Source organism: Urocampus carinirostris, chromosome 14, assembly GCF_059441175.1.
Source record: "Urocampus carinirostris isolate Australia breed hairy pipefish chromosome 14, RoL_Ucar_1.0, whole genome shotgun sequence".
NCBI lineage: Eukaryota > Metazoa > Chordata > Actinopteri > Syngnathiformes > Syngnathidae > Urocampus > Urocampus carinirostris.
Window position 1 is genome coordinate 36,877,815 of NC_142362.1, and position 23,971 is coordinate 36,901,785.

The window sequence follows — 23,971 nt, forward strand, 5'->3', positions numbered from 1 at the left end:
ATCAATCAGCACCGTCCCAATTGTGATTGATAGGAACCACATCTATTGTGATCTACTGTGTTTTATTGCCTTTTTGCCAATAATAATGAGTCCCAAGAAAGTTAGTGATAGTTACAGTGAGAACATCAATTGAGTCAAAGGAAATGATGCAAAATACAAAAAATGGGAAACAAGTGTATGACGTCGAAGTGTTGCTTAAAAGAACAGTAAATGGTCTAAAAATTTTCATTGTCTAGGTACAATTAATCAACAATAATTTGGGTAGGCATTTCTTTCGGTATGTGGCTGTTTCAAAAACAGTTTTAAGGGGTCAGCCGATGTAAGCTTTTATATAAGTACATAGTATGACTTTAGGATGACCACATCTTTGTAGTAACAATCGTTAGCTTGTTTAGTCATTTGGATAAGAGTCTGGTATTTTTACTTGTCTGTAAGGAGGAATAGGATTTCATCAAGGTTATTTTTTTTTTTAATTATTACTAGAACAATTTCACCCACGACTAAAGAGATTAGGTGGCTGTAAGAAGAGATGAAATCAAAAGGTTTAATAGGAGGGTAAATGGGTTCTCGGCGGGTCCGAGTATCTAAATTAAGGTCAACGGATCAAACCTAAAACCGTAATGTTCTACCAACTAATCCATATCATGAGAATAAATCTTGACCGTAAATGTTTAACTGTGAATGAGGAGAGGAACACTCACACTATCGCTCGTTGATACGCAATGATAAAGTCGGGCCTTCCTCCTTTGTAGATCAACTTTGCGTTGGATTTGACCCAAACCCAGTTTCCAGACTTACTCAGGAGACGGAACGTTGTTAGGCCACTCTCGCCTGTTTTAATCACTGTGAAGCAAAAAACACATAAAACACGAATGGTGAATTTTGTAAAGGGTCAGACACGAAAAAATAAAGGGTATATGATACTTGTATTTCTCAAAACATTATTACGTATGTATAAACATTCGTATGTATGTTTGACATGCCTGTAACCCAAGCATATTAAACATACAGCCCGTGGTCTGGACATGGCCCGTTCAATGATTTAAAAAAAGAAGGGAGTCTCTAAGTCATTTGCATTAAAATACATTATTTTTAGGATAAATGCAAACATTTGCTCCCCCTGGCCACCAGACTCCAGTAAGATATACTCAGCTTTGATACAGTCTTATCTTATTGCCCATGCACTGCTAAAATTTTATTTTCGATTTCCTATTTTTTCATTTCAAACCAGTACGGCAATTAAGGCAAAAATTAAAAAAATTTCATAGCTCCCACTTGAGTTTTTATAGCAAGGCGAGTAGGTTCACGTATAAAACTGCATTCATCAAACTGTTTAAATAAACTAGTTAACACATTCAATGCCAAACATAGAAATTGTAGAGTATTCAATGTTTGGTCAGAATTCCATTTTGCAAAGTCAGAAAATGATCAAACAATGTCAAAACATGTGAAGTGAATACTGTTTTTTACGTCAATCACATAGATATGTAATCTGACTGATAATGGTGGAATGTGAGGTTGGGTAGTGCATTTGCGCATCGAAAGTTGCCGTGACAACTCCACCACGGGGATCCGCCCCTCCCAGGAGACAGAAACCCAGAGCTGGTACAGGTATCACCTCGCAAGGGCAGTCTGAATTTGGCCAGCAAGTAGGCAACAGGGGCATATCCTAACAAGAACTGGACCAAAACGCTGGCTGGTCCTGACCAAGTCTCAGCTCAACAAGCAGCCACAGAACCATGACATGTCAGCAGCCAAGCTTGATCAAGCTAGCGGCCAAACCTGTAGGACAAAGCCAGCAACCTCAGAGAGGTCCCAAGCCACCAGCAGTGCTTTAACATTTTCCCTCCTGTGGTACTTGTCCCGACAGGCTCTCAAGCCTACCAGGATTCCTCATTGCTCTACAGCTGAGGACAAAAAGAATGGGCTGGCATCTTCATCGAAGCAGAACTTCGGAGAACATCTCGTTGTTGCTAGGTATTGGTATTGGGTGTGACGTAAATGGGGGAATTCTATCAAAATACAATAACGTAACAATCAAGCCATCGTTGTTGTCTATCCAAATGGTGCCAGTTAAAATTCTCAACTTGTAGTCGTCTTTGCTTTATTTTATTTTTATTGTTGTGTGTTCTATTCGAGCTTCTTCAGTAAATGATTAGTAAAAGAAAATTCCATAAATCCAAAAGTGTGTGTTTCTTGATTAAAGTATATTGAACTATCAAAATGGTAAAAATAATTCACCTTAAGCGAGTGTCATCCGTTTTCCTGACATAATGATCTAAAAAGAATGTGGTGCTCCAAAAAGGGGAGACAAGTTTTGAAAAGATTAAACTCGGCTTTTTAATTCAATTGGTCAATAAATTGTTTGTTAGAATAATTTATTTACCACCCATATTCGCTACAATATTCTTCTTTTCCCTATTGTGGAAAAATGTGTTATGCGTAGAAAAGAACCCTTGTCATCCATGCTTATAGTATCTAGGGTAGGCTATTAAAGTAGGCGGAATGATAAAGCATAATACTGAATAGTAAAAATTAGGCATCAATGATCCCAAACCTCATCTGTTGTGCTCAAAACTAACGGGTGGATGTAAGGGAAAACGGACAGCTATGTAACGATAACTCCTCATTTCTTCGTGACAGACTGGGGAATTTTGAAGTCTGCTGCACATTAATTAATTATGACTAGTTTCATGAGACCTTGTCCTCGGAGTTCAGTTCGCAGCACGGAAGCAGAAGTCTTCTGCCTGATTTTTTCTTGTGGTAGCAAATATAAAAATGCCCTCATGCAATTTTATTTTTTGGTTTTATGCATGGGAGGTAGGAAGACGTCCTCAGTTATTCATATTTTTATCAGCTTTTTGAAATTGGAATGATTAATAATCTTAATTCTATAATTTAACCGCTGGCATGCAATAATGGACCCGCTCGATGGCTTTGGGGTAGAGCGCCCGCCCTGAGACTGGGCGGTTTCTGGTTTGCACCTCAGCGGAGTCATGCCAAAGACTTACAACATCCGTACCCACTGCCTCCCTAAGATTGGGGGTTGTATTAATGATTCCCAACGGTGTTGCAACACATCAGTTTGGTAGAACTATGGTTGCGTCATTTACTGTACACAGTCGCACGAGCGTGTATGGGCGCCGACCCCTGGTTAATCGGGGATAAGCGAAGAAAAATTTAGAAGAAAAATGCCTTAACTACCTACATACCTAGTATGCGATCATGGCCATTATAACATATGGGCTACGGTCTGCATCGACAAAGTATCATTTTGAAATCTAGTATTTTTTTTTGTTAATGTTTCCTACAAATTCACCAGGTGTTGGTAAGCAAATTAGCAAATTAGAAAATCTGTAAAACTTAAGGCCACTATTGTACGGAAAAATGTTAAAATTATTCACTAATTAGCAATTGTTTATGTTGTTTGTATTATGTGCTATCAATACTGGTGATTTCCAAAAATAAAACCAAGTCCCACTGTTGTTTTCATAATTTAACAATTTTTAGCCTTTTTCTCAAAAATCACTTGTTTAACTAAAGACATCTGTACCAGATACAATTCTTGAGTAGATTGTAGTTGAATATTGTTAAATTGCGAAAATGCTAGTTTTGAGACGCTGTGGTGAAGACTATGCTATTTAAAAAAAACAATTAAAAAGTTATCCGTGGAACCAAGGATGGTTGACATGCAAAAGTTTATCATGTCCAGGGCACTGGATGAGTCAAATTGGACTTCTAGGCTGAAGCTGTATGGAGACAGCTATTTAATTTGGAACATGCTTTAACAGTGTTTGCATGTGCTTTGGGTACATATCTCATGAAGTCACTATTGCACAAATATTGAACTGGTCTATACGAGCCTACTTTAATCACATGTTTCCAGTTTAAGTTAATTGTATGTATTTTTATCCCAAGTGTTGTACATAATGAATTGAAATCTTTGATGTCGATTTTTCCTGTCTTTTATGTGCAAAAATCACCCTTTAAGTGACTCCGATCCACAAAGTCCTTGTGCACCGAAAATATTTCAAACCTGCTTTATACAAAGAAAGTCAAAAGGTCCTTAGTAACTCTTGGTCAATTTTTTCACAAAAAATGTCGCATAGCAATACCGACTATGAAAACACAGAAGAGGAGGAGCCTCACATCAAAAGCATGTTCCCCTTTAAAAGGGTGCGAAACACCAGCTAAATTAGGCAATGTCTCCTTTGTTCGAGTTCATGGGCTGCCTTGTTGTTCTGCTTGCAGAGCCTGTTAAGACGAGCATTGGGGCTTAAATGTGCTAGTTTGTGCGTGATGTGTTTAATTTATTTATTTAATTTATACTTTTTTGTATGTTATTCTTTATTAAAGCACTTGAATTTGTGTTGCTTATTTTAATCTACTTTTAAATTAAATGTATTTTTTGTTTATTGGATGACTTTGATAATTTGATTATCTGATTGATTTTAAATTAAAAAAAATAGGGCATTCCTAGTTACTCAGTACTTGAGTAAATCTTTCACCAAGTACTTTTTTACATTTACTCAAGTAAGTATTAGTATGACTACTTTTACCTTTATTTGAGTAATATCATTCTGAAGTAACAGTATTTTTACTTGAGTAAAAGGTTTGGCTACTCTACCCACCTCCAGGGTTGGGTAGGGTTACTTTAAATTGATTACTTTCAATTACTTTTGGATTACTCGAACGCCAAATATGCTAATAAAAGACAAAAGAAACTAAGTATGAATAAAAAACTCACAACACGTAAACTTTCTCTCCTGGCTTTGATCTCTTTGATCTCCGGCAAAACTAACATAAAATGCGAAAAACAAAATGAAAATAAATCCAAACAGCTTGCCAACATAATTTTTGCCGTTCCATGTATTCCGTTACTCCCCAAGCCTGCACAAAATGTAATAATTTTATTCATATTTATTTTATTTTGTCTTTTATAATATTTGGTATGGGAGTAATCCAAAAGTAATTGAAAGTAATCAAGTTAGAGTAACCCTACCCAACCGTGCCCACCTCTGATGCATTCTACCCACCATTCTAATGCATTTTATGGGCCAAGAAACCTGGAAAACAACACATTTACAATTACGCTTGCCAGCCTTTAAAGGATCAGTGTGTAATATTTAGCGGCTTATAGAGGTTAAAAAAAAACTTGTTAAAATACACTATCAATCTAATCAAGCACTGGAAATATTTCAAGACCTATTGATTATAAATATTTCAATATTTCAAACCCGCTTTCTACAGAAAAAATTAAAAAGTCTTTCAAAATTCTTGTTCAATTTCTTTACAAGTCGCACATCTTTGCGTCACTGAATGCAAAAAATGCAAGAAATTTTGTGCCACAATGTGTGTATTCTAATGCATTTTATTGCCCAAGGAATCTGGAAAAAAAAAACAAATTGACAGCCATTAAAGGATCAGTGTGTAATATTTAGCAGCTTCTAGAGGTTAAAATGAAAATAAAAGAACTATCATATGAACATTCATTTAAAATAAATACTCTTCAATCAAGAAATTAGCCTCACCCAAAGGGAGATGACATGATTGTTCGTCATCTTGCTTTTATGGGTACCCAAAAACCTAAAAAAGGCTGGGCAAAAAAATAAAATGGTGAATAATGGTCGCTTTGAGACTCCGTAGTTTGTATTCTTCCTTTTTGATTGTACGACACAATACAGCAAGATCCATCCATCCATTTTCTGCGAGGGTTATTCTCAATAGGGTTGCGTGGGTGCTGGAGTCCATCTCAAGAATCTTCGAGCAGTAGGCAGGAGACATTATTAACTGGTTGCCAGACAGTTGCAGAGCACACACAAACAGACAACTCACTCATTCACGCGCTAACCATCCAGACATCGCGCGCCCCCTTACAGCAACATAAACATAAAATAATACACGCTATTCCTTTAAAGTTGTTGAATTGTCTTTATTGTACAGAAAGTATAAATTTACTGAGGCTGTTGTCCTCTGCCACGTCCAAAGCCACCCCTAAAGTAGAACTCTGTAGCAGCTCCAGCACCAGCCTCTGCTTCCTTGTCAGTACCAGGAGGTGCAGCAGATTGCCTGTATGCATCTCTGTCAGACTCTCCACGGTTAAGACGAGCAGGCCTGTCTCCATCCTTGGGCCTGGCGGTCTCGGGGCGAGTCTGGCGACGCAGTGTGGGGGGCACAATCTCGGAGGGCAGGTGAAGAAAGTCCTGCAGATATTTGATGCCCTCGTTGGTGAGGTACCAGTAGAAGTGGCGCCAGGCAAATTGCTCCTTGACATAGCCTCAAGACTTCAAGGACTGCATTGCTTTCATCACATGAAGGTTGGGCACGTTCTTGTTGGCAAACTCAGGAAGTTTGGGCAGGTGGACATCCTTTTTGACCACCATAACTCCATCCTTGAAGAGGACTTCGTAGATAGCAATGCGATTGTTAAGTTGTGTTAAAAGATAAATTGTGCTAAAGCACTCCCGCAACTAATGTTAGAATTGCAGTATAGCATTCCGTGCCTAAGCGGGTTAAATAAGTGAATATTTTGTAATACAGTATTTCCGTTCTAGATGCAATCATTTAAAGAACCAAACTCACAAGGCATACATCCCCAATCTCTTGTGTTGAAAATTAATTTTACAGAAATGATTTTTTTTTTTGGGATGAAAAAATATTTTTTGTTTTAAAAATTGTAAATGCAGTGATAGTTTTTTTCTGTTTTTAATATTGAACACCTGCAAAGGAGATTGCATAGGATGCCAGTTTGTTATTTTGACTTTTATTGTGCACTGTTATTAGTTGTTTTTATTACTATGAACTGTTTGCAAGCACGGCGGCTGAGTGTTTAGCACATCTGCGGCACAGCTCTGAAGTCATGGGATCAAATCTAGCTACTAGCCTTCCTGTGCGGAGTTTACATGTTCTCCCCGTGCTAGCGTGAGTTTCCTCCAGGCACTCCGGTTTCCTCCTATATTCCAAAAATATTCATTTCAGGGTAATTGGCCGGTCCAAATTGTCCCTAGGTGTGAATGAACGAGTAAATTGTCTGTGTGCCCTGCGACTGGCTGGCAACCAGTTCAGGGTGTTCTCTGCCACTGCCCGAAAAAAGCTGGGATGGGCTCCTGCACCCCCACAACCCTACTGAGGATAAGCATTGCAGAGAATGGATAGATGGAACTGTTTGTGTCACTGACAGCCAATCATGTTGCTGTGGGTTGAATATCACACCCTTTAGGGCGGATCTGCTTTTGTAACCTAGGACATTTAATTAAAAAGAGAGGGCTTAGGGGAAGGCTTTTAGAACAATTTTCTTATCTGAAGGCTTGCTCTCTTGTATTCCATCTAAATTTAAAATCAATTGATGTTATCTCTCATTGTTTTGAGTGTCTACTACACTTTAAACTTCTATAATGATACCTCTACGTACGAGATTATTTTTTTCTGATCTTGCTCATCACTAGTATTTCTCCTATTCAGGGCAAATTATTCCGGTACAAAATAGCTTAAAACGAATTCATGGCCTCCTCAAAGCATCCAAGTTAACCCTAAATACTTATAAAACACACTAAACACATTCAAATAATAATTTAACATAAATAACAGTAATGAGAAAAAAATATATATAAATGACTTTAAAGCCCCTACTCGCACCAAAGAAGTTGTCATAGTGTGTCTCCACAAGTACGAAAGATACTAAACGATTAAAAAAAAAACACAAGCATGCAGGGTCAGGTCTGTATGGAAGGAAACACATGTGCTAGCTGTGACAACCTGAAGCTAGCGTTGAGAGGTTTCTAGTGGGTATCATCAGAAATTTTCATAACTTGGACTTACTGTCATATGTCAGGCAAGATTTTTTGCTCAAAAGACATTTCACATCTCAAATTTCTCTAATCTCGAGTGGCTCGTACAGTGTTCATTTTACCTCTGAAAAGTGATGGGGACTCGCATGCTCAAAAATCTATGGGTCCCAACAGATATCTATGGGTCCCCAAAATTTTGTGTTATCGAGGTTGAAAATGTAAATCGGCGACAAATATATAATATAAATCTATATTTTTATTTAGTTTTAATCATCACACCTAATTGGTAATACAAAGCAGTTATCACTTCAGATTTTTCAGTTCATATATCACGCTGGGTGCACGCATCACAGAACATGTAGCCTCCATTATCATCCTCCTCATAGCGTAACCAGGAATATAGTTTAGTCCATTCTGGCAGAAAAGTCCTTTACTTGCTAGGAGTATTCTTTTGTTTATTTTCTTTTGTCGAATCGTTCGCTTCAACACACGTGTTTTCCTTGCCTCCGCGATCTTCTGAAGAATTTCTCCGCCGTTTTTTCGTGCCGGAATTATTGCCGTTGTTATCACTTTCTGAATTATGTTTCGACTTACACTGAAGATATTACCAATTTTGTGTTGATTTGCATCTAATACTAACTGTTTTTTCGGAAGCATACTTCTCTTTCACTCGACGACAACCAACACAACAATGATGTAGTCTCGAAGCAACAAAATATATTTTGCAGAGATCGGCGTGCAGACGAAAACTGAACCGCGAGACCAAAACAACAATGGCGGATCTACCTGACGAAAAGTTTGGAGTGCGGTAAATCTTTGTTTAAAAAACGTAATCGGGTAATGACAATTTTTGGTCAAAACAGTTGCGTCCCGGGGATGCACGTTGATTTGACACTATGCGTCCCCAGCAAAAATGATGCGTCTAGGACGCAGGGACGCGGGCAAACGACAACACTACTCGCATGTAGGTAATTTGATCATAGTTTGGACCCTCCTGCCTGAAAGTATCAAAGTTTTCTGACATACTGCGTATGTGGTTGTCGGCGCAGTACATCATGTCAGCAGCGTGGATAAACTGATAGCCGGAGCCTTTCATGCACAGCTCTGTCTCTGAGTAGCCCAAAATAATCTTCCCCCTGCAAGGAAAAAACACTGTCACATTACCCCCCCAAAAAAAAGCAGTGTACAATGGGAAAATTAGGTGTCACCTGTTGTCAACACCCAAAGGTGTAAAGTCCAGCTTGTGCTTGGTTTGAAATAGCAACATTTTGGAGCGGATCTCCACAATAGACGGAGACTGGACGGGTGTGGCGATGGAAAATAGGGCAAGCTGCGGTTTGCTGTGCACTCCGCTGTCCCTGAAAACATTTTGGCCATGCAGGTACTTGAGGCGTCCCTGGAACTTGAGAGCCTGTTGCAAATACAAAACAGAAGTTAAATGAGTCCAACTTTTTGGACATGTGCAAAGTGCTGGCGTTTCTCACTAAAAAACCGGATGAGTTGTCCAGGAGGCATCGGAAGCGACACACAAAACCTCTCTCCAGAAAGGAGGAGTTTTCAGGAGGAAGATGATCGGGACTGTAGAAGTCTGTGTGCATGCAGTCTTCTCCACCTGAAAACACCAGAAGATCTTTTAGACCACGTATGTCAAAGTCAAGGCCTGCAGGCCCCAAAGTAAGTATTCTCCGGGCTGAGATGATTTTGTTTCTTTATTGTATCATAGACGTGGAATCGTGTATTTGTTTTCACTGTGTGCTACTTCTCCAAGTACTTTATTTTACTGTAGTTTGGTAAATGATGGAAAATCGCTATCATTTCTTTTTATAAAGTAATTGAAGTCCAGTTTTGTTAAAATATAAAATATAGGTTACTGATGGTGTCTCAATAATTGCGGCTTCTTTGATTTAATGTTTATACAATGGGGATTTTTATATCAAGTAAATTTGTCTTCTGTGCCTGTTGAAAATTAAAACTTATTGACAGAGCCATAAGAAAATATTTCTTTATTCATCTGATCATATCAGAACACATTTGTTTAAGTTTTAACATATTTCAACAATTAAACTGTCTAGCCCTCGACTTGTAGCTTAATTATTCTTTGCACGCTTCCATCCGATTAACTTTGACACCCCTGTTTTTGACCAAATGAACCATTTATATTTACCTGAAAAAAATAATATTGTGTCCAACTGCATCTTAAGTTAAGCGGCGTTGTGCACAACAAAATATTCAACAAGAAATTCTGAATAACACAATCAAATCCTGCAAGTGATAATGGCAAATTATCTTGGGTCACGTACCTTCTCCATTTGCGTCAGGTGGATTTAGAGCAAAATGAAGGTTCTGCCTGAATGTAGGGCGGTCGTCCGTGTGGATGAGCTCATATACGCTTTGGTGAACAACGTCCGACTGAGATGGGAAACAATGTCAGCAAGTCTATTTAGTGTTTTTAGTGTAGAAAAACTGTTAAATAAAATCACCCACCTGCTGGAAGCCCAGGTACTCTTTGATAGTGGGAGATGCATAGAACACAGATCCCTCGGACGTGATGACCAATACAAAGCCATTCAGCGCCTGTGCCGTCACACTTCAGTTAAAACTTATAATGTTAGTTGAATTGTAACTTGGGGCAGCACGGCGGGGCAATGGTTAGAGCGTGTCCGGCACACTTCTGAGGTCATGAGAACCTCCTGTGTGGAGTTTGCATGTTCTCCCCGTGCTTGCGTGGGTTTCCTCCGGGCACTCCAGTTTCCTCCCACATTCCGAAAACATGCATGTCAGGTTAATTGGCCTGTCCATATTGTCCCTAGGTGTGAATGGGTGACTGAGTTCCAGTTCAGGGTGTCCCCTGCCCACTGCCCGAAGATAGCTGAGATGGGCTCCAGCACCCCCGCAACCTAACTGAGGATAAGCGGTGCAGATAATACATGGATGGATGAATGGAATTGTTACTTCATTATATACTGTATTCCTGCCCTTCACAGAGGTTTTAAATGACATTGAAATTGATAAATTTATTCTGTTTGTAATATTGGACACTTGAAAAGAAGATTGCACATGCTGTCAGTTAGTGGGCAGCAGCAAAGGAGATTGCATAGGACCCCAGTTTGTTATTTTGATAATTATACCTTTTTGTTCATTATATTATGTACCAGATACATCATTGTTATTATTGGCCATTAATTTTTCTGTTCTTTGATTCACACACTCTTAAGGGCAGATCTGCTTTTCGTAACCTAGGAATTTGATAAAAATAAAAGGCTTAGGCTGGGGCTTTAACAGATTTGGAATTTGGCATTGTGAGTTTTTTTTGCACAGTCCTCTCCATTTCTCCTGTAAAGTTTAAAATACCTTAATGTCTTCTCTTCTTATTTTGAGTGTCTACAAAGCGATAAACTTATCACTAACTAAAAAATAATAATCTAATCTAGATTAAAACTACTTTATGAATCCCGATTTGTGTGTATTTGTGTTTATATTTTTGATTGTGACTTATAGGCTCCGACACAGATGCATCAATTTCTGTGAACATGTTCACAGTTGGCAGCACGGCGGCGCAGTGGTTAGCGCTTGTGCGGCACAGTTCATGTCATGGGAACCTGTCGTGGGTTCAAATCCAGCTCCAGACTTTCTGTGCGGAGTTTGTATGTTCTCCCCGTGCTTGCGTGGGTTTCCTCCGGGCACTCCGGTTTCCTCCCACATTCCAAAACATGCATTTCAGGTGAATTGGCCGGTCCAAATTGTCCCTAGGTGTGAATGAGCGAATGAGTTGTCTGTCCCCGTGTGCCCTGCGATTGGCTGGCAACCAGTTCAGGGTGTCCCCTGCCCACTGCCCGAAGATGGCTGGGATGGGCTCCAGCCCCCCCCGCGACCCTAATGAGGATAAGCGGTACGGCTAATGAGATGAGATGAGATGAGATGTTCACAGTTGTATTTTAAGCCTCCGTGTGTGTCTTTGACTAGGTTTCATGACAAGGCCCTCTCAAAAAATACAGACAAAATAAAAAAATAAAAAAAACAACTGCTCTCATGTGGTCTGCTTTTGTGGAGTCTCTAACTAAATTAGGTACAGCCGCTCCCAACCACCAAAGAATCCAAGCAGCCAAATTTAATCTTTATTATCTTAAATTGGCCATTTTGCTTGTTTTAATTTAAAATATAAATCATAATAAAAGTACAAAAATTAAAACAAATTAAAAATAAAATGCTAGGAAAATTAAACAGAAAGATTATTGTAAATGAAAAAAAATGAACTGAAAAAATGAACTAATAACTATAAAATGAAAAATCCCACAACAGTATTAAATAAGAACACGTAAAAAACATAAATATGATTTATTTAAATGTATTTAATTATGTACAGATGCTCTCCTACTAACGACCATTTGCCTTACAAAAAAACGGTAGATGGGATTATTTTTTTCGGGATGTCAAAAAAATAATCGCACATTGCTGTAAATTAGATTTTGTATTGTGTGCACAATTTTTCAGAGTACAGGACAGTACTGAAGTGCTTCTTTCCGCCACCACCGGCGTGTGGTGCTGTGAGAGGTCACGCAACATCCACCCCGAAGAAGAAATCCACTTCCTCTTCCTAGTTTGTGTGTAAACATTCTATACTGTATGTCCGAACTTTGACATTTTAATTGTTTAATATCTCGTGCATCCATTCAATATGGTTGCTGTAAAGTGTAAAGAAGAGGTGAGCCGTTTCTTTTGAAATGAAAGTGGAATAAAAAAGCTTGATGCGGTTGAGAAAATGGTTGGATCGCTTTTATTCTGCCACTTTCTACCACGGAGGAGGGAGTCGCCTAACACCTCAAGCTCATCTTCCAAAAGTAAGTTAAACGGAACTTCATTAATCTTTATAGAGCATAATATTTTATGAAATGTTTATTTTTTAGTACAAAACAAAACAGGTTACTTATACAAGCCTTAAACATACTTACATAAACCTTAAACATACATTCTATACAAAATATAGCATTGAAGCAACTTAAGAAAAAAATCAACTTACGAACGATTGTCCCATCTCAGGGTCTATTGTTTAGCCTCGTGTTTTTATTCTTTTAGTTTTCATTATGTAATTTTTATATTTCTTTAAAGATTTTTTAAATTAAATGTTTTTTTTTTTTACATTTTTCTATTTCACTAAAAAATTGTTTTTTATGTTATGAAACTTTAATTTAGGCATTTTTAGTCCTCTGTATACAGTACCATACATTCTAAAATAATCCATCAATCATACGGCAAAAATCTTTTTCCAACATACAGTAATTGGAAGTCTATGTCCATTACCTGGAGAAGCAGATCTCCTTCAGAAAAGGCTTTGTTGGACAGGTTGTTGCCATTGGGCCCATTGACCCCATGAAGTCCACTGCTTGTGTTGTTCTTTAGCATTGCTAAAAGAGATAAAGGTCAATGTCACAAGTGGGATACAGTACTCATGGCTCTTTAAATGAAAGTAAACAGAATTGCTGAATTCAAAGATGAGTACTTGTCGGGCGTGTGAGATTATACAATTAGTGGAAGGAGCTAAAAAATGTGCCTTTGCTTGTTTAAGACAAAAAATATTGTAATCCTGATTTTATTGAACGTTGTAAAAGAGCAAAGGAACAGGCAGTAATAAGACACCTCTTGCTTTGTTTCTACCCCACAAGCAAAAGCTCACATTTAACGAACGTGAACTGGTAGCAAGGTCCTTTTGATTTTCATCTATGTCCGGGGTTGGAAACCAAAGAGCCATAAAAGCAAGAATATTTGAAACCTTTTTTTTTAAAGTGCCACACCATATAGTTTGAGACAAAATTTCAAAAAGCCCGCACTCAAGCTCCTGCGCATTTTATTTCACGGTGTGTCATTTGATCATTTGATCAATTTTAAGAAATATTAATACCAGAGCCAAAGCCCCATATAAATATAAATTTACCACCTCAAATTGATCTCCCCCTTATGATGACAAAAATCTTTGGTCCACAATTTCCCTCGCCCGGAAGTCGGTTATCGGGCCCCCTCTAGAGCCAGGCCTGGAGGTGGCGTCCACTGGCGAGCGCCTGTTGGCCTCTGCTTACGGGTCCGGCTGGGCAAAGCCCAAAGGGATGGCGTAGGTCTTTCTTCCCATGGGCTCACCACCTGTGGGAGGAGCTGGGTGTGTAGAGCTGGGTAGCAGCCAAAGGAGGGGTTCTTGACGCGCCAATCCCCGGCTACAGAAACTGGCTTTTGGGACATGGGATGTTACCTCTCTGGTGGGAATGAGCCCAATTTGGTATGGAGGTGAAGAATTTTTGACTAGATATAATCTGACTCACCTCCACACAAAGCTTATGCTCGGGTGCCAGTCCTCTCGAGAAGGATTGGGCTTTCTTTCACTGTGGAGTTGGCCATGATGATAAGCGCAGAGAAGGTGTAGACATACTAGTTGCACCATGGCTCAGCGCCTGTAGGTAGGGTTCACCCTGGTAGAGGAGAGCGTAGCCTCTCTGCGCCTTCGGGTGGGGAGACGGGTCCTGACTGTTGTTTGTGCTTATGCATCAAATAGTAGTTCAGAGTACCTACCCCTATTACAATCCTTGGAGGTGTGTGGGACTCCCTCGTACTGCTGAGGGATTTCAACTCTCACGTGGGCAATGACAGTCAGACCTGGAGAGGCGTGATTAGGGCGGCAACCCTAAGACCTGTTGATGGTACTGGCTGTAAGGGATTCAGTCAATCTGAAGAAGGAATCTTATCAACCCCTCCTGGCCTGTGGGACTCTGGAAGCAGCGGGCAGGTATTATCTGGCCAAGCGGAATGCGTCTTCATCAGTTGCTGAGTTAAAAACTCGTGGGAGGAGGGGTTTGGCGAGGCCATGAAAGGCGAGGAAATTCTGGTCCACCATCCGGCGTCTAATGGGGGGAAAGCGGTGTGCCATAAATACGGACTATAGTGGAGATGGGGCGCTGCAGACCTTGACCCAGGACATAGTGAATCGGTGGGCACAATACTTCCAAGATCTCCTCAATCCCACAGACAAGTCTACCTCTGAGGAAGCAGAGCCAGGGGACTATGGTGGGCTCTCATATATCTGGGGTTGAAGTCACTGGTGGTCAAAAAGGTCCTAGGGGGCAAGGCCCCTGGGGTTGGTGAGATCTGCCCGGAGTTCATTAAGGCTCTGGATGTTGTGGGCATGTCATGGTTAACACGCCTCTGCAACATCGCGAGGACATCGGGGACAGTACCTCTGGACTGGCAGACTATATTACATATAAAAAGGCATTCAATTTTATCTTAGTATCACACTATCTTTATTCACAGTACCTGAGACAAATATTATAGAATGGAAAAAACAGACAGTCGTCCTCAAAGTTATAAACGCAAAATAGCATGACAAGGGAAACAACTCTTTTGTTTATCTGATAATGAATCAGACTTTGAAAGACATTAAAAACTTGTAAATGTTATGTTGGTTGTGTCCATAATTAACGTTGTCAATAAACAATATTAATCATTGTTGACCATATTCAACATTCGTCAATTTTGATGCTTAATTTGAGCGGAGAAAAAGTTAAACAAGATTTTATGAAGTATTTTAATAAACAATTAGGGGTGCGCCCTATACGGGACACCCCCTCCTGCCGCCTTGTTACCATGGGGACAGAACTTTCAGCTTCTGCCGGAATTATACACCACCTCTCCACTCCCCACAGCCTCTCGAATGCATTACGTCCTGATATCCGTAATATTACTTCAGTTCCAGTTTTCAAAACCAAACTAAAAAACAAACCTATTCCAGTCTTCCCATTTACTTCCATTTTAAACATATCGTTTTGATTTTTTTCTTTGTCAAAAACTGGAATTATAAACTAATTAAAACATAATCTAGTGTATTTTATTTTCATTTTTGGTGACCATACATGTCATAAAAGGCGGCTATAAATCTAATTAAATATTATTATTATTTAAAAAAATAGGGGTCTACCCAAACCAAAAACCCTGGATGTCCAGCGAGGTGCGCACCCTCCTCAAACACCAGAACACCGCCTTCAGGTCTGGAGACAAGGCTCTTTACAGCATGATCATCTCTACACCTCTGCCAAATACTCTTGCATTCACCTCTCTCACAATGCCATCCATGTACACATTAAACAGCCATGGTGACATTAAACAGCCATGGTGACATCACACACCCCTGTTTCACACCGGTCAACACAGGAAACCACTCACTTTTCTCACTCCCTACTCTTACACAGGCTCTTTACAGCATGGCCAGGGCTGACCTAGAGAGTCATTGAGGACGCGAAGGCAGCCTACATGAGGAGGATCGAGCACCTCTTTGCTGGAAATGACTCGAGGAAGATGTGGCAGGGTCTACAACACATCACAAACTTCAGAGGCAACAACCTGGCAACTGTTGGGGCTGATGCTTGACTAGCTGCCGATCTTAATCAATTCTTAGCTCACTTTGAAGCTGGAAGGCCACAAACAGTCACATCACCAACAACAACTAGCAGTAACACACTGACACTTCAGGAGCATGAAGTAAGGCGTGTGCTGAAAACTGTTAACCCCAGGAAGGCAGCTGGATGGGGTACCAGGCAGGGTACTCAGGTACTGTGCCGATCCGCTGGCTGGGGTCTTCACCACCATCTTCAACCATTCCCTGTCACAGGCTACCGTCCCACCCTGCTTCAAAACCTCCACCATCATTCCCATCCCCAAGAAGTCAGCAGTGGAAAGCCTCAATGACTACAGGCCTGTCGCACTTACACCTGTGGTCGTGAAGTCTTTGAGAGGTTGGTGTCCCAGCACATCAAGGACTCCCTGCCATCCACACTGGACCCCCACCAGTTGGCCTACAGGACAAACCGCTCCACTGACGACGCCATAAACACAGCACTTCACACCTGGACCACCGGGGGAGCTACGTCAGAATGCTCTTTCTGGACATCAGCCCAGCCTTCAACACCATTATCCCGGAGATCCTGGTGGAGAAACTCTCACCTAGGACTCTCTTCCTCAATCTGCCACTGGATAATGGACTTCCTTTCAAACCGCCCACAGTACGTGAAACACTGCAACCACGTCTCTCCCACCCTAACACTGAGCACTGGCTTCCCCCAAGGTTGTGTACTGAGCCCCCTGCTTTTCACCCACTACACCTCCAACTGCTCACCAACCCACCTCACAAACACAATTGTTAAATACGCCGACGATACCACCTTGGTCGGCCTCATCTCCAAAGGGGATGAGGCGGCGTACAGGGATGAGGTGGAGTCACTGACAACGTGGTGTTCGAAAAACCACCTCATACTGAACACCACAAAAACAAAAGAACTCATACTGGACTTCAGGAGGAAAGGCAGGAACCCAGCACCACTCATTATAAAAGGAGACTGTGTAGAGAGAGTCCACTCTTTCAAATTCCTGGATGTCTACATCTCCGATGACCTCTCCTGGTCTGCAAACACCAGAGCGGTGGTAGGGAAGGCCCAATAGCGACTCCATTTCCTGAGAGTGCTCAGGAAAAATCATCTGAAACAGCAGCTCCTGGTGTCCTTTTACAAAGCAATGTGGCATGCTGGGTGCACGGCAGCAGACAGGAAAACACTTCAGAGGGTCATCAACACAGCCCAGAGAATCGTTGGTTGCTCTCTACCCAGTCTGGAAGACATTGCCTGCTCTCGCTACCTCAGCAGAGCAGAAGACATCATCAAGGACTTTTCTCACCCCGGCCACCACCTCTTTGACCTGCTGCCTTCCGGCAGGCGCTACAGGTCACACAAAACAAAAACAAACAGACTCAAGAGACAGTTTCATTTCCACCCTTAACACACACCACACAAAAAACTGAAACTCTTGTAAACACACTACCTCATACAGATGTAAAATTGTATTCATGCCTATGCTCACTTTGCACAATGTTGACTATTTTTGCACTAACGCATATTGCACTAATACGTTCCAAAAACTGTATGTAACATCCTACATGCCCACATTTCTTGTGTAAATATTGTGTAAATTATAACCTTTATCTTTTTTGTTCCCTTGTATTGTGTAAATTATAACCTTATCTTTTTTGTTCCTTTATCTTCTTAGTTTTCTGTTATCCTCACTGTTAAATGTGATACTGGAGTGCCACGCCCAATTTCGTTGTCACAATATGTTTAACCCTTTTTGTAACAAAGGCAATAACGGTACATTCTATTCTATTTCATTGGTTAGTAGTATGCGACAAAAGATACCAGGATAAAAAAAGAAATGTAAATCTTGAAAAGGTAGGCCGTACAACCTTTGCAATAATACATTAGTCAATTCATTCAAAAGTGGAAAAAATGTTTGCATTGCCAGAAACCAGCAAAATGTAACTTGATGCCAAGTTTTGGACATGTTTGATAATGACTCAGTTGCCACACTTGGGATTGCCGTTGCTCACTGTTGTTTCAAGCATTGCTCACCGACTTTGAGTGAATGCTCAGACCCGTGGAAAATTAGAGGGAACATTGTACATGACCCCATGATAACGCAGGAAATCATTTACAAAATAAATACAAGTATTTGGACTCCTGTCTAGTGACCTACTCGTTTATCGATTCAAGTGTAGCCATGAAAGATACTGACAACAGTGAAGTAGGTGGCAGTGTGATTGTTAAGAGAAGGGGTGGTCATACTTTGGGGCGCAGGTTAGATCTGGCTCGTCAGACTTTTAAATTCGGCTTGCTGAGCGAAAGGTTTGGAAAAAGTATTACTAAAACAATTTTGTTTTGATGCCATGTTTGTCCACAGTAGCCCTCTATATACTTGTCCATAAAAATATACAGGTAATCTTCACAAAACATTAATGTGAACTTCAACATTGAAATCATGTATTTTTTCTGCATTGATTTCTTTTACATTTACTTCTCGAGATATTTATCACATGTCATACAAAAGAAAACACGTGCATTTTTATTTTTTTAATGCATCTTAATGAATTTATATGCTTAAAAAGGGGGCATTATATATGATTTTCTAATTTCATTAGATGGTCTACTAACAAACACATAAAGACACTATGTGTGTGTCTTGTATGCTTGTCTGCTTTGTGGTAACGCAGCCGCAGTGGTGGGCACCTGCGCCCTATCGTGTGGTGCCTCCTGTGTAGTGTTTGATATAGAAATAGCATCAGCTAGAGACTGTGCTTTTTAACATGGTGCACCCTATGGTTGTGAAAATACGGTACTTACAATCAGAAGCAACAAGACATACATCGCACAAGTCATTATTAATCCCTGCCTGAAGAAAAATAAAGCTTCTTGGCCGCCCATATTCCATATCTGGAGATCCTGCAACCACCCCCCCCCCCCCCCACCCCCCCATCATTCAGTCCTCGCGTGAGTAAGTGGGCCTCTCAGGGGCCCCGTGTTTGTTTTCATTTGAATTTTCTTCCCCTGTGGTTAACCTCTTCCATGTCTTTCCATTCTTAACACACTTGACAGTTTCTGGTGCCGTTCTGTGCAAACGTCCAACAGGAATTCCTTGCAAAATGGGCTTGATGCCTCGTGGATCCTTGCCAGCATCTTTCAAAGACGATAGGTTGTTTCAATAGATCATTTCCTGCTTTTTGGAATTAAGGAAGCACAAGTCAAGAGTTGCTGGCCGACTTGGTTTTGTTACCAGACAAACAACAAGCTACATCAACAATAAAATCTGCTATTCCTTGTTGCAACTGCAGTTATGGAGTCAACCACACATGTTTTATACATCCTCTCTTTCTCCCACAGAACAAGGCAGGTATCTGGAATATTTTATTTATTGTTGTGCATGGCCACCAAACAAGGCTCACTTTAAGTCCTCACCCCTCATCTGTTTAGTCTTTGACCAAGAAAACCCATATATTTTAAGTTTGAAAGCTTCTTCCAGTGCATTCTTTGTCTGTATTTTGACAGGGCAAAATGCCCTCTTTATTGCAGCATCCTCTTTGTAGAAGTTCATGAACCATTGTATGATAGAAAAAATGAACACATTTTACTCCAGGCAAACATTACACTGCATTGATATTGACCGACGCAAATGTGTCATTGATACATTTGATTGATTCTTGGATTTTTTGGTAAAACTGAGCCCTGGTAAATCCTGAGAAAAAAACAAAACAAAGCGCAGACAGCTTTAAAACTGACATCGGATCACATTGGCTTTGAAGAAATGTCTCATAAACATGGTAACATTGATTAAGAATCTATCTATCTATCTACCTTGGTCATATCCCTCAAAAGGGGTGACCGACAGCAAGACAAACATACAAAAACAAAGAAAATAAAGGGAAAAATTGAAAAAAAAAACAAAAAAAAACCGCACATTAACATTTTCAGACCATGGTCAACCCTAATGCCCAAACACCCAAACAAGTTGGGCACCTCGGCACCTAAGTTGGTCATGCTTTCGTCCCTCCAAGTGAAACGGGACACAAGAAGGCGGCCGTGTCACTGGGGTCAGGGTGACACAACACACTCTTCTGTTCAACAGCAGGGCCCGACAGCTTTCACTGGTTTACCCCTGCCGCATCATACGGGTGCCCAGCCCATCCTTTATAACGCGTACACAATCCCACTATCCTTTTACAACACCTCTCCACTCCTTCCAATCACCAACAAGAGCTCTAGCGTCCATTACATTTAGACCTCTTTCCTGCAGTGCACTCATAACACTATCCATCCACGTCAATCGTGGCCTTCCTCTTGGTCTCCTTCCATTTACTTCAGCTCTGTAGATCCTCTTCAACATTCGCTCCTCATCCATCCTCTCCATGTGTCAAAACCAACCGAGTACTCTCTTATCCACACGCTTACTCAGTTCCACTACTACTCCAGTCAATCTATCCAATCTTGTCACTCCTAACATACTTCTAAAGGACTTCATCTCAAAAACGTTTAATTTCCTTCTCAAATCTGCGTTCAGGCTCCAACTGTCTGCACCATACAACACAACACAATCACACTCTCATAAAGTTCCCTCTTAACATCCATACTCATACTCTTGTTGCTCATCACTCTCCTCAGAGCACCTAAAACCTTGCTTCCTTGATTCACTGTGCAATATCTCGCACTCCATTCCACCAACTGCAGCCACATCACAACCCAAGTACCTAAAGCTTTCAACTTCTTCCAACACCTGTCCATGCAACCTTATTTTTAACGCCATGCCCACTCCATCACGTGAACACTTCATCACCTTACTCTTCCCAACATTCACACATAACTTGCGCCTATCACATACCCTTCCAAACTCCATTACCAACCTTCTCAATGTTTCCTCAGAATCAGCCACAAGTGCTGTGTCATCTGCAAACAACAACTGACTTACCTGCTACACTGTTCCACTGTTATTGATCATCTCTACACCTCAGCCAAATACTCTTGCATTCACCTCTCTCACAATGCCATCCATGTACACATTAAACAGCCATGGTGACATCACACACCCCTGTCTCACACCGGTCAACACAGGGAACCACTCACTTGTCTCACTCCCTACTCTTACACATGCTCTGCTGTTCACATAAAAACTCCTCAATGCCTCCAACAACTTTCCACCCACTCCATACATCACCATCACCTGCCACAACGCCTCTCTATCAACTCTGTCATATGCCTTTTCCAAGTCCATGAAAGCCAAATAAACATCCTTACCTTTTGCAAAATATTTCTCACACACCTGCAGTGTTCTCGTTTGCCCGCGTCTCCACGTCCTAGACGCAATATTTTTGCTGGGCACGCATAGTGTCGAATCAGAGTGCGTCCCCGGGACGCAACTTTTTTGACACAAAATTGACATTGTTACCCGATTACTTTTTTTTAACAAAGATTTATCGCACTCCAGACTTTTCGTCAGGCAAATCCGCTATTGTTGTTTTGGTCTTGCGGTTCGAGATTTCGTCTGCACGCCCATCTCGGCAAACGAGATTTCGTTGCTTCGAGATTACGTCATTGTTGTGGTGCTTGTGGTCGAGTGAAGGTTAAGTATGCCTCTAAAAAAACAGTATTAGGTAAAAATCAACACAAAATTGGTCATTTATCAGTGTCAGTAATAAGTCGAAACATAATGCAGAGAGTGATAACATCGGCAATAATTCCGGCAAGGAAAGCACGTGTGTTGAATCGAACGATTCGACGAAAGAAAATAAACAAAAGAATACTCCTAGCAAGAAAAGGACTTTTCTGACAAAATGGACTCAATTATATTCCTGGTTACGCTATGAGGAGGATGATAATGGAGGCTACATGTTCTGTGATGCGTGTACCCAGCGTGACAAAAAAACTGGATTGCATGAATCATTTCGCAATACGAACTTTCAGAAGAGCACATTCAATCGGCACCACGACAATGAAAACCACAAATTAGCTATGGAAATTCCGTTGCTGCAATTGGACCTAGAGAAGGCAATACAACTGTGGCGGGACAGCAAACCACGAAGAATATATGAACTGAAAACCTGAAGTGAAAACTGCCTTGTATTACCAATTAACTGTGATGATTAAAACTGCATGAATATATAGACTAATATTTCAGCAATATTATTTTGTATAATGTACAATATTTTTGTGAACTGAAATCTCTTGAAGTGATAACTGATTTGTATTATAAATTAACTGTAATGATTAAAACTGAATGAAAATATAGATTATTATAATTATTTAAGCAATATTATTTTGTATAATGTACAATATTGTTGTGAACTGAAAACTCGAAGTGATAACTGATTTGTATTATCAATAAACGGTGAGATTAAAACTGAATGAATATATAGATTTATGTTATATATTTGTCGCCGATTTACAATTTCAATATAACACTAAATTTGGGGGACCCATAGATATCTGTTGGGACCCATAGATTTTTTTAACATGCGAGTCCCCGGGACCCATCACTTTTCAGAGGTAAAATGAACACTGCACCTGTCGTACTGCAAACACCTGATCCACACATCCTCTTCATTTCCTGAAACCACTCTGCTCCTCCATCCCCACCTCATTCGTTTTTCCTCTCACTCTCTTAATCAAAACTCTTCCATACAGCACATTTAGCAACTCCTCAAAATACTCTGCCCATCTCGTCCTGACAGCACTACCGCTAACCAGCAATCTACCATCCTTATCTTTCACTTTCTCTTCTTTCCAGACTCGCTCTTTCTTACACTTCTTCTTTCCAGAACACTTTTCTCCTTTCCTCAAAGTTCACTCCTATTTTTCGACACCATTCATCATTTGCTTTCCTTTTCGCTGCTTCCACTGCCGCTTTTACCAACCTTTTCTTCACTTTATACCTTTCATACGCATCACCACTCTTATCTTGCAGCCACTCCTCAAAGGCATGTCTCTTTTCTGTCACAGCCTCTGATACCTCATCATTCCACCATTCACTTCCTTTCCTAATACCTCGACGAACTTTTCTCATTTCACACACTTCTTTTGCACTCCTCAACACTGCCTCTTTGAACTACTTCCATTCCATTTCCACACTCTCAATTTCTCTTCTACTAATCTCTTCATAATCTTCCCCTATCCTCTCTTTAAACTCTCTTTCCTTTTCTGCCTTATTCAACTCTGACATTTTCACCTCTTCCCTCACACTCTTCTTATAACTAGCCCTCCACGATCCATCTATTCTCAGTTTTCCTTCCACATAAAAATGATCAGACATACCACTCATTTCACCTTTGTAAACATGCACAACCAACAATCTACTTAACACCCCTTTTCTAAACACTACATAATCCATCAGTGCTCTGTCCACAATCTCACCACCATCCACTCTGACAAAGGTGTACTTATTCACGTCCCTCTTTTTAAACAGTGTATTTCCAATCACAAAATCATTTTCCACACATAATTCAATAACTCAATCAATTTACAACTCTCATTCCTTCCATATCTACCAATCACATTTTCAACCGTTCCATCCAGCATTAAGGTCACCTAGTATTACCACTTTCCACCCTTCTTTCGCACTTGCGACACAGTCGGACAAATCCTTCCAGAACCCCTCTTTCTCCTCAGCACTTCTTTCTGAAACAGGTCCATATGCACTTATAAACATCCATACTTCTACACCCCACTTTAACCTCACCCTCATCAATCTGGAAGATATCTCTTTCCACTCCAACAGTTTTTCCTTTGCTTTCTCATTCACAAGCACAGCCACTCCTTCTCTAGCCTGTCCACTCGTAACGC

General features: G+C 40.5%; 1 protein-coding gene and 1 long non-coding RNA gene across 5 annotated transcripts in view; one reads left to right on the plus strand and one right to left on the minus strand.

The window, feature by feature from the left end:
• Positions 1-23,971, plus strand: part of LOC148353347 (uncharacterized) — a 135,782-nt gene that overhangs the window by 74,447 nt on the left and 37,364 nt on the right. The gene's annotated exons all lie outside the window — the stretch shown is intronic.
• The window catches only part of LOC148353348 (aryl hydrocarbon receptor-like), a 103,948-nt gene that overhangs the window by 18,642 nt on the left and 61,335 nt on the right, over positions 1-23,971 (minus strand). For 2 of the 4 annotated variants that reach the window (XM_088352168.1, XM_088352167.1), the window contains exons 3-9: positions 13,086-13,189; positions 10,272-10,361; positions 10,088-10,196; positions 9,272-9,399; positions 8,996-9,198; positions 8,814-8,923; positions 702-843 (exon numbers count right to left, since the gene is read on the minus strand). In XM_088352168.1, coding sequence (XP_088208294.1) covers positions 702-843; positions 8,814-8,923; positions 8,996-9,198; positions 9,272-9,399; positions 10,088-10,196; positions 10,272-10,361; positions 13,086-13,189 — 886 coding nt within the window. Of the gene's footprint in view, positions 1-701; positions 844-8,813; positions 8,924-8,995; positions 9,199-9,271; positions 9,400-10,087; positions 10,197-10,271; positions 10,362-13,085; positions 13,190-13,719; positions 14,030-14,095; positions 15,705-15,744; positions 15,863-23,971 lie in introns of those variants that run through there. The other 2 variants (XM_088352169.1, XM_088352170.1) reach the window with 2 other exon arrangements.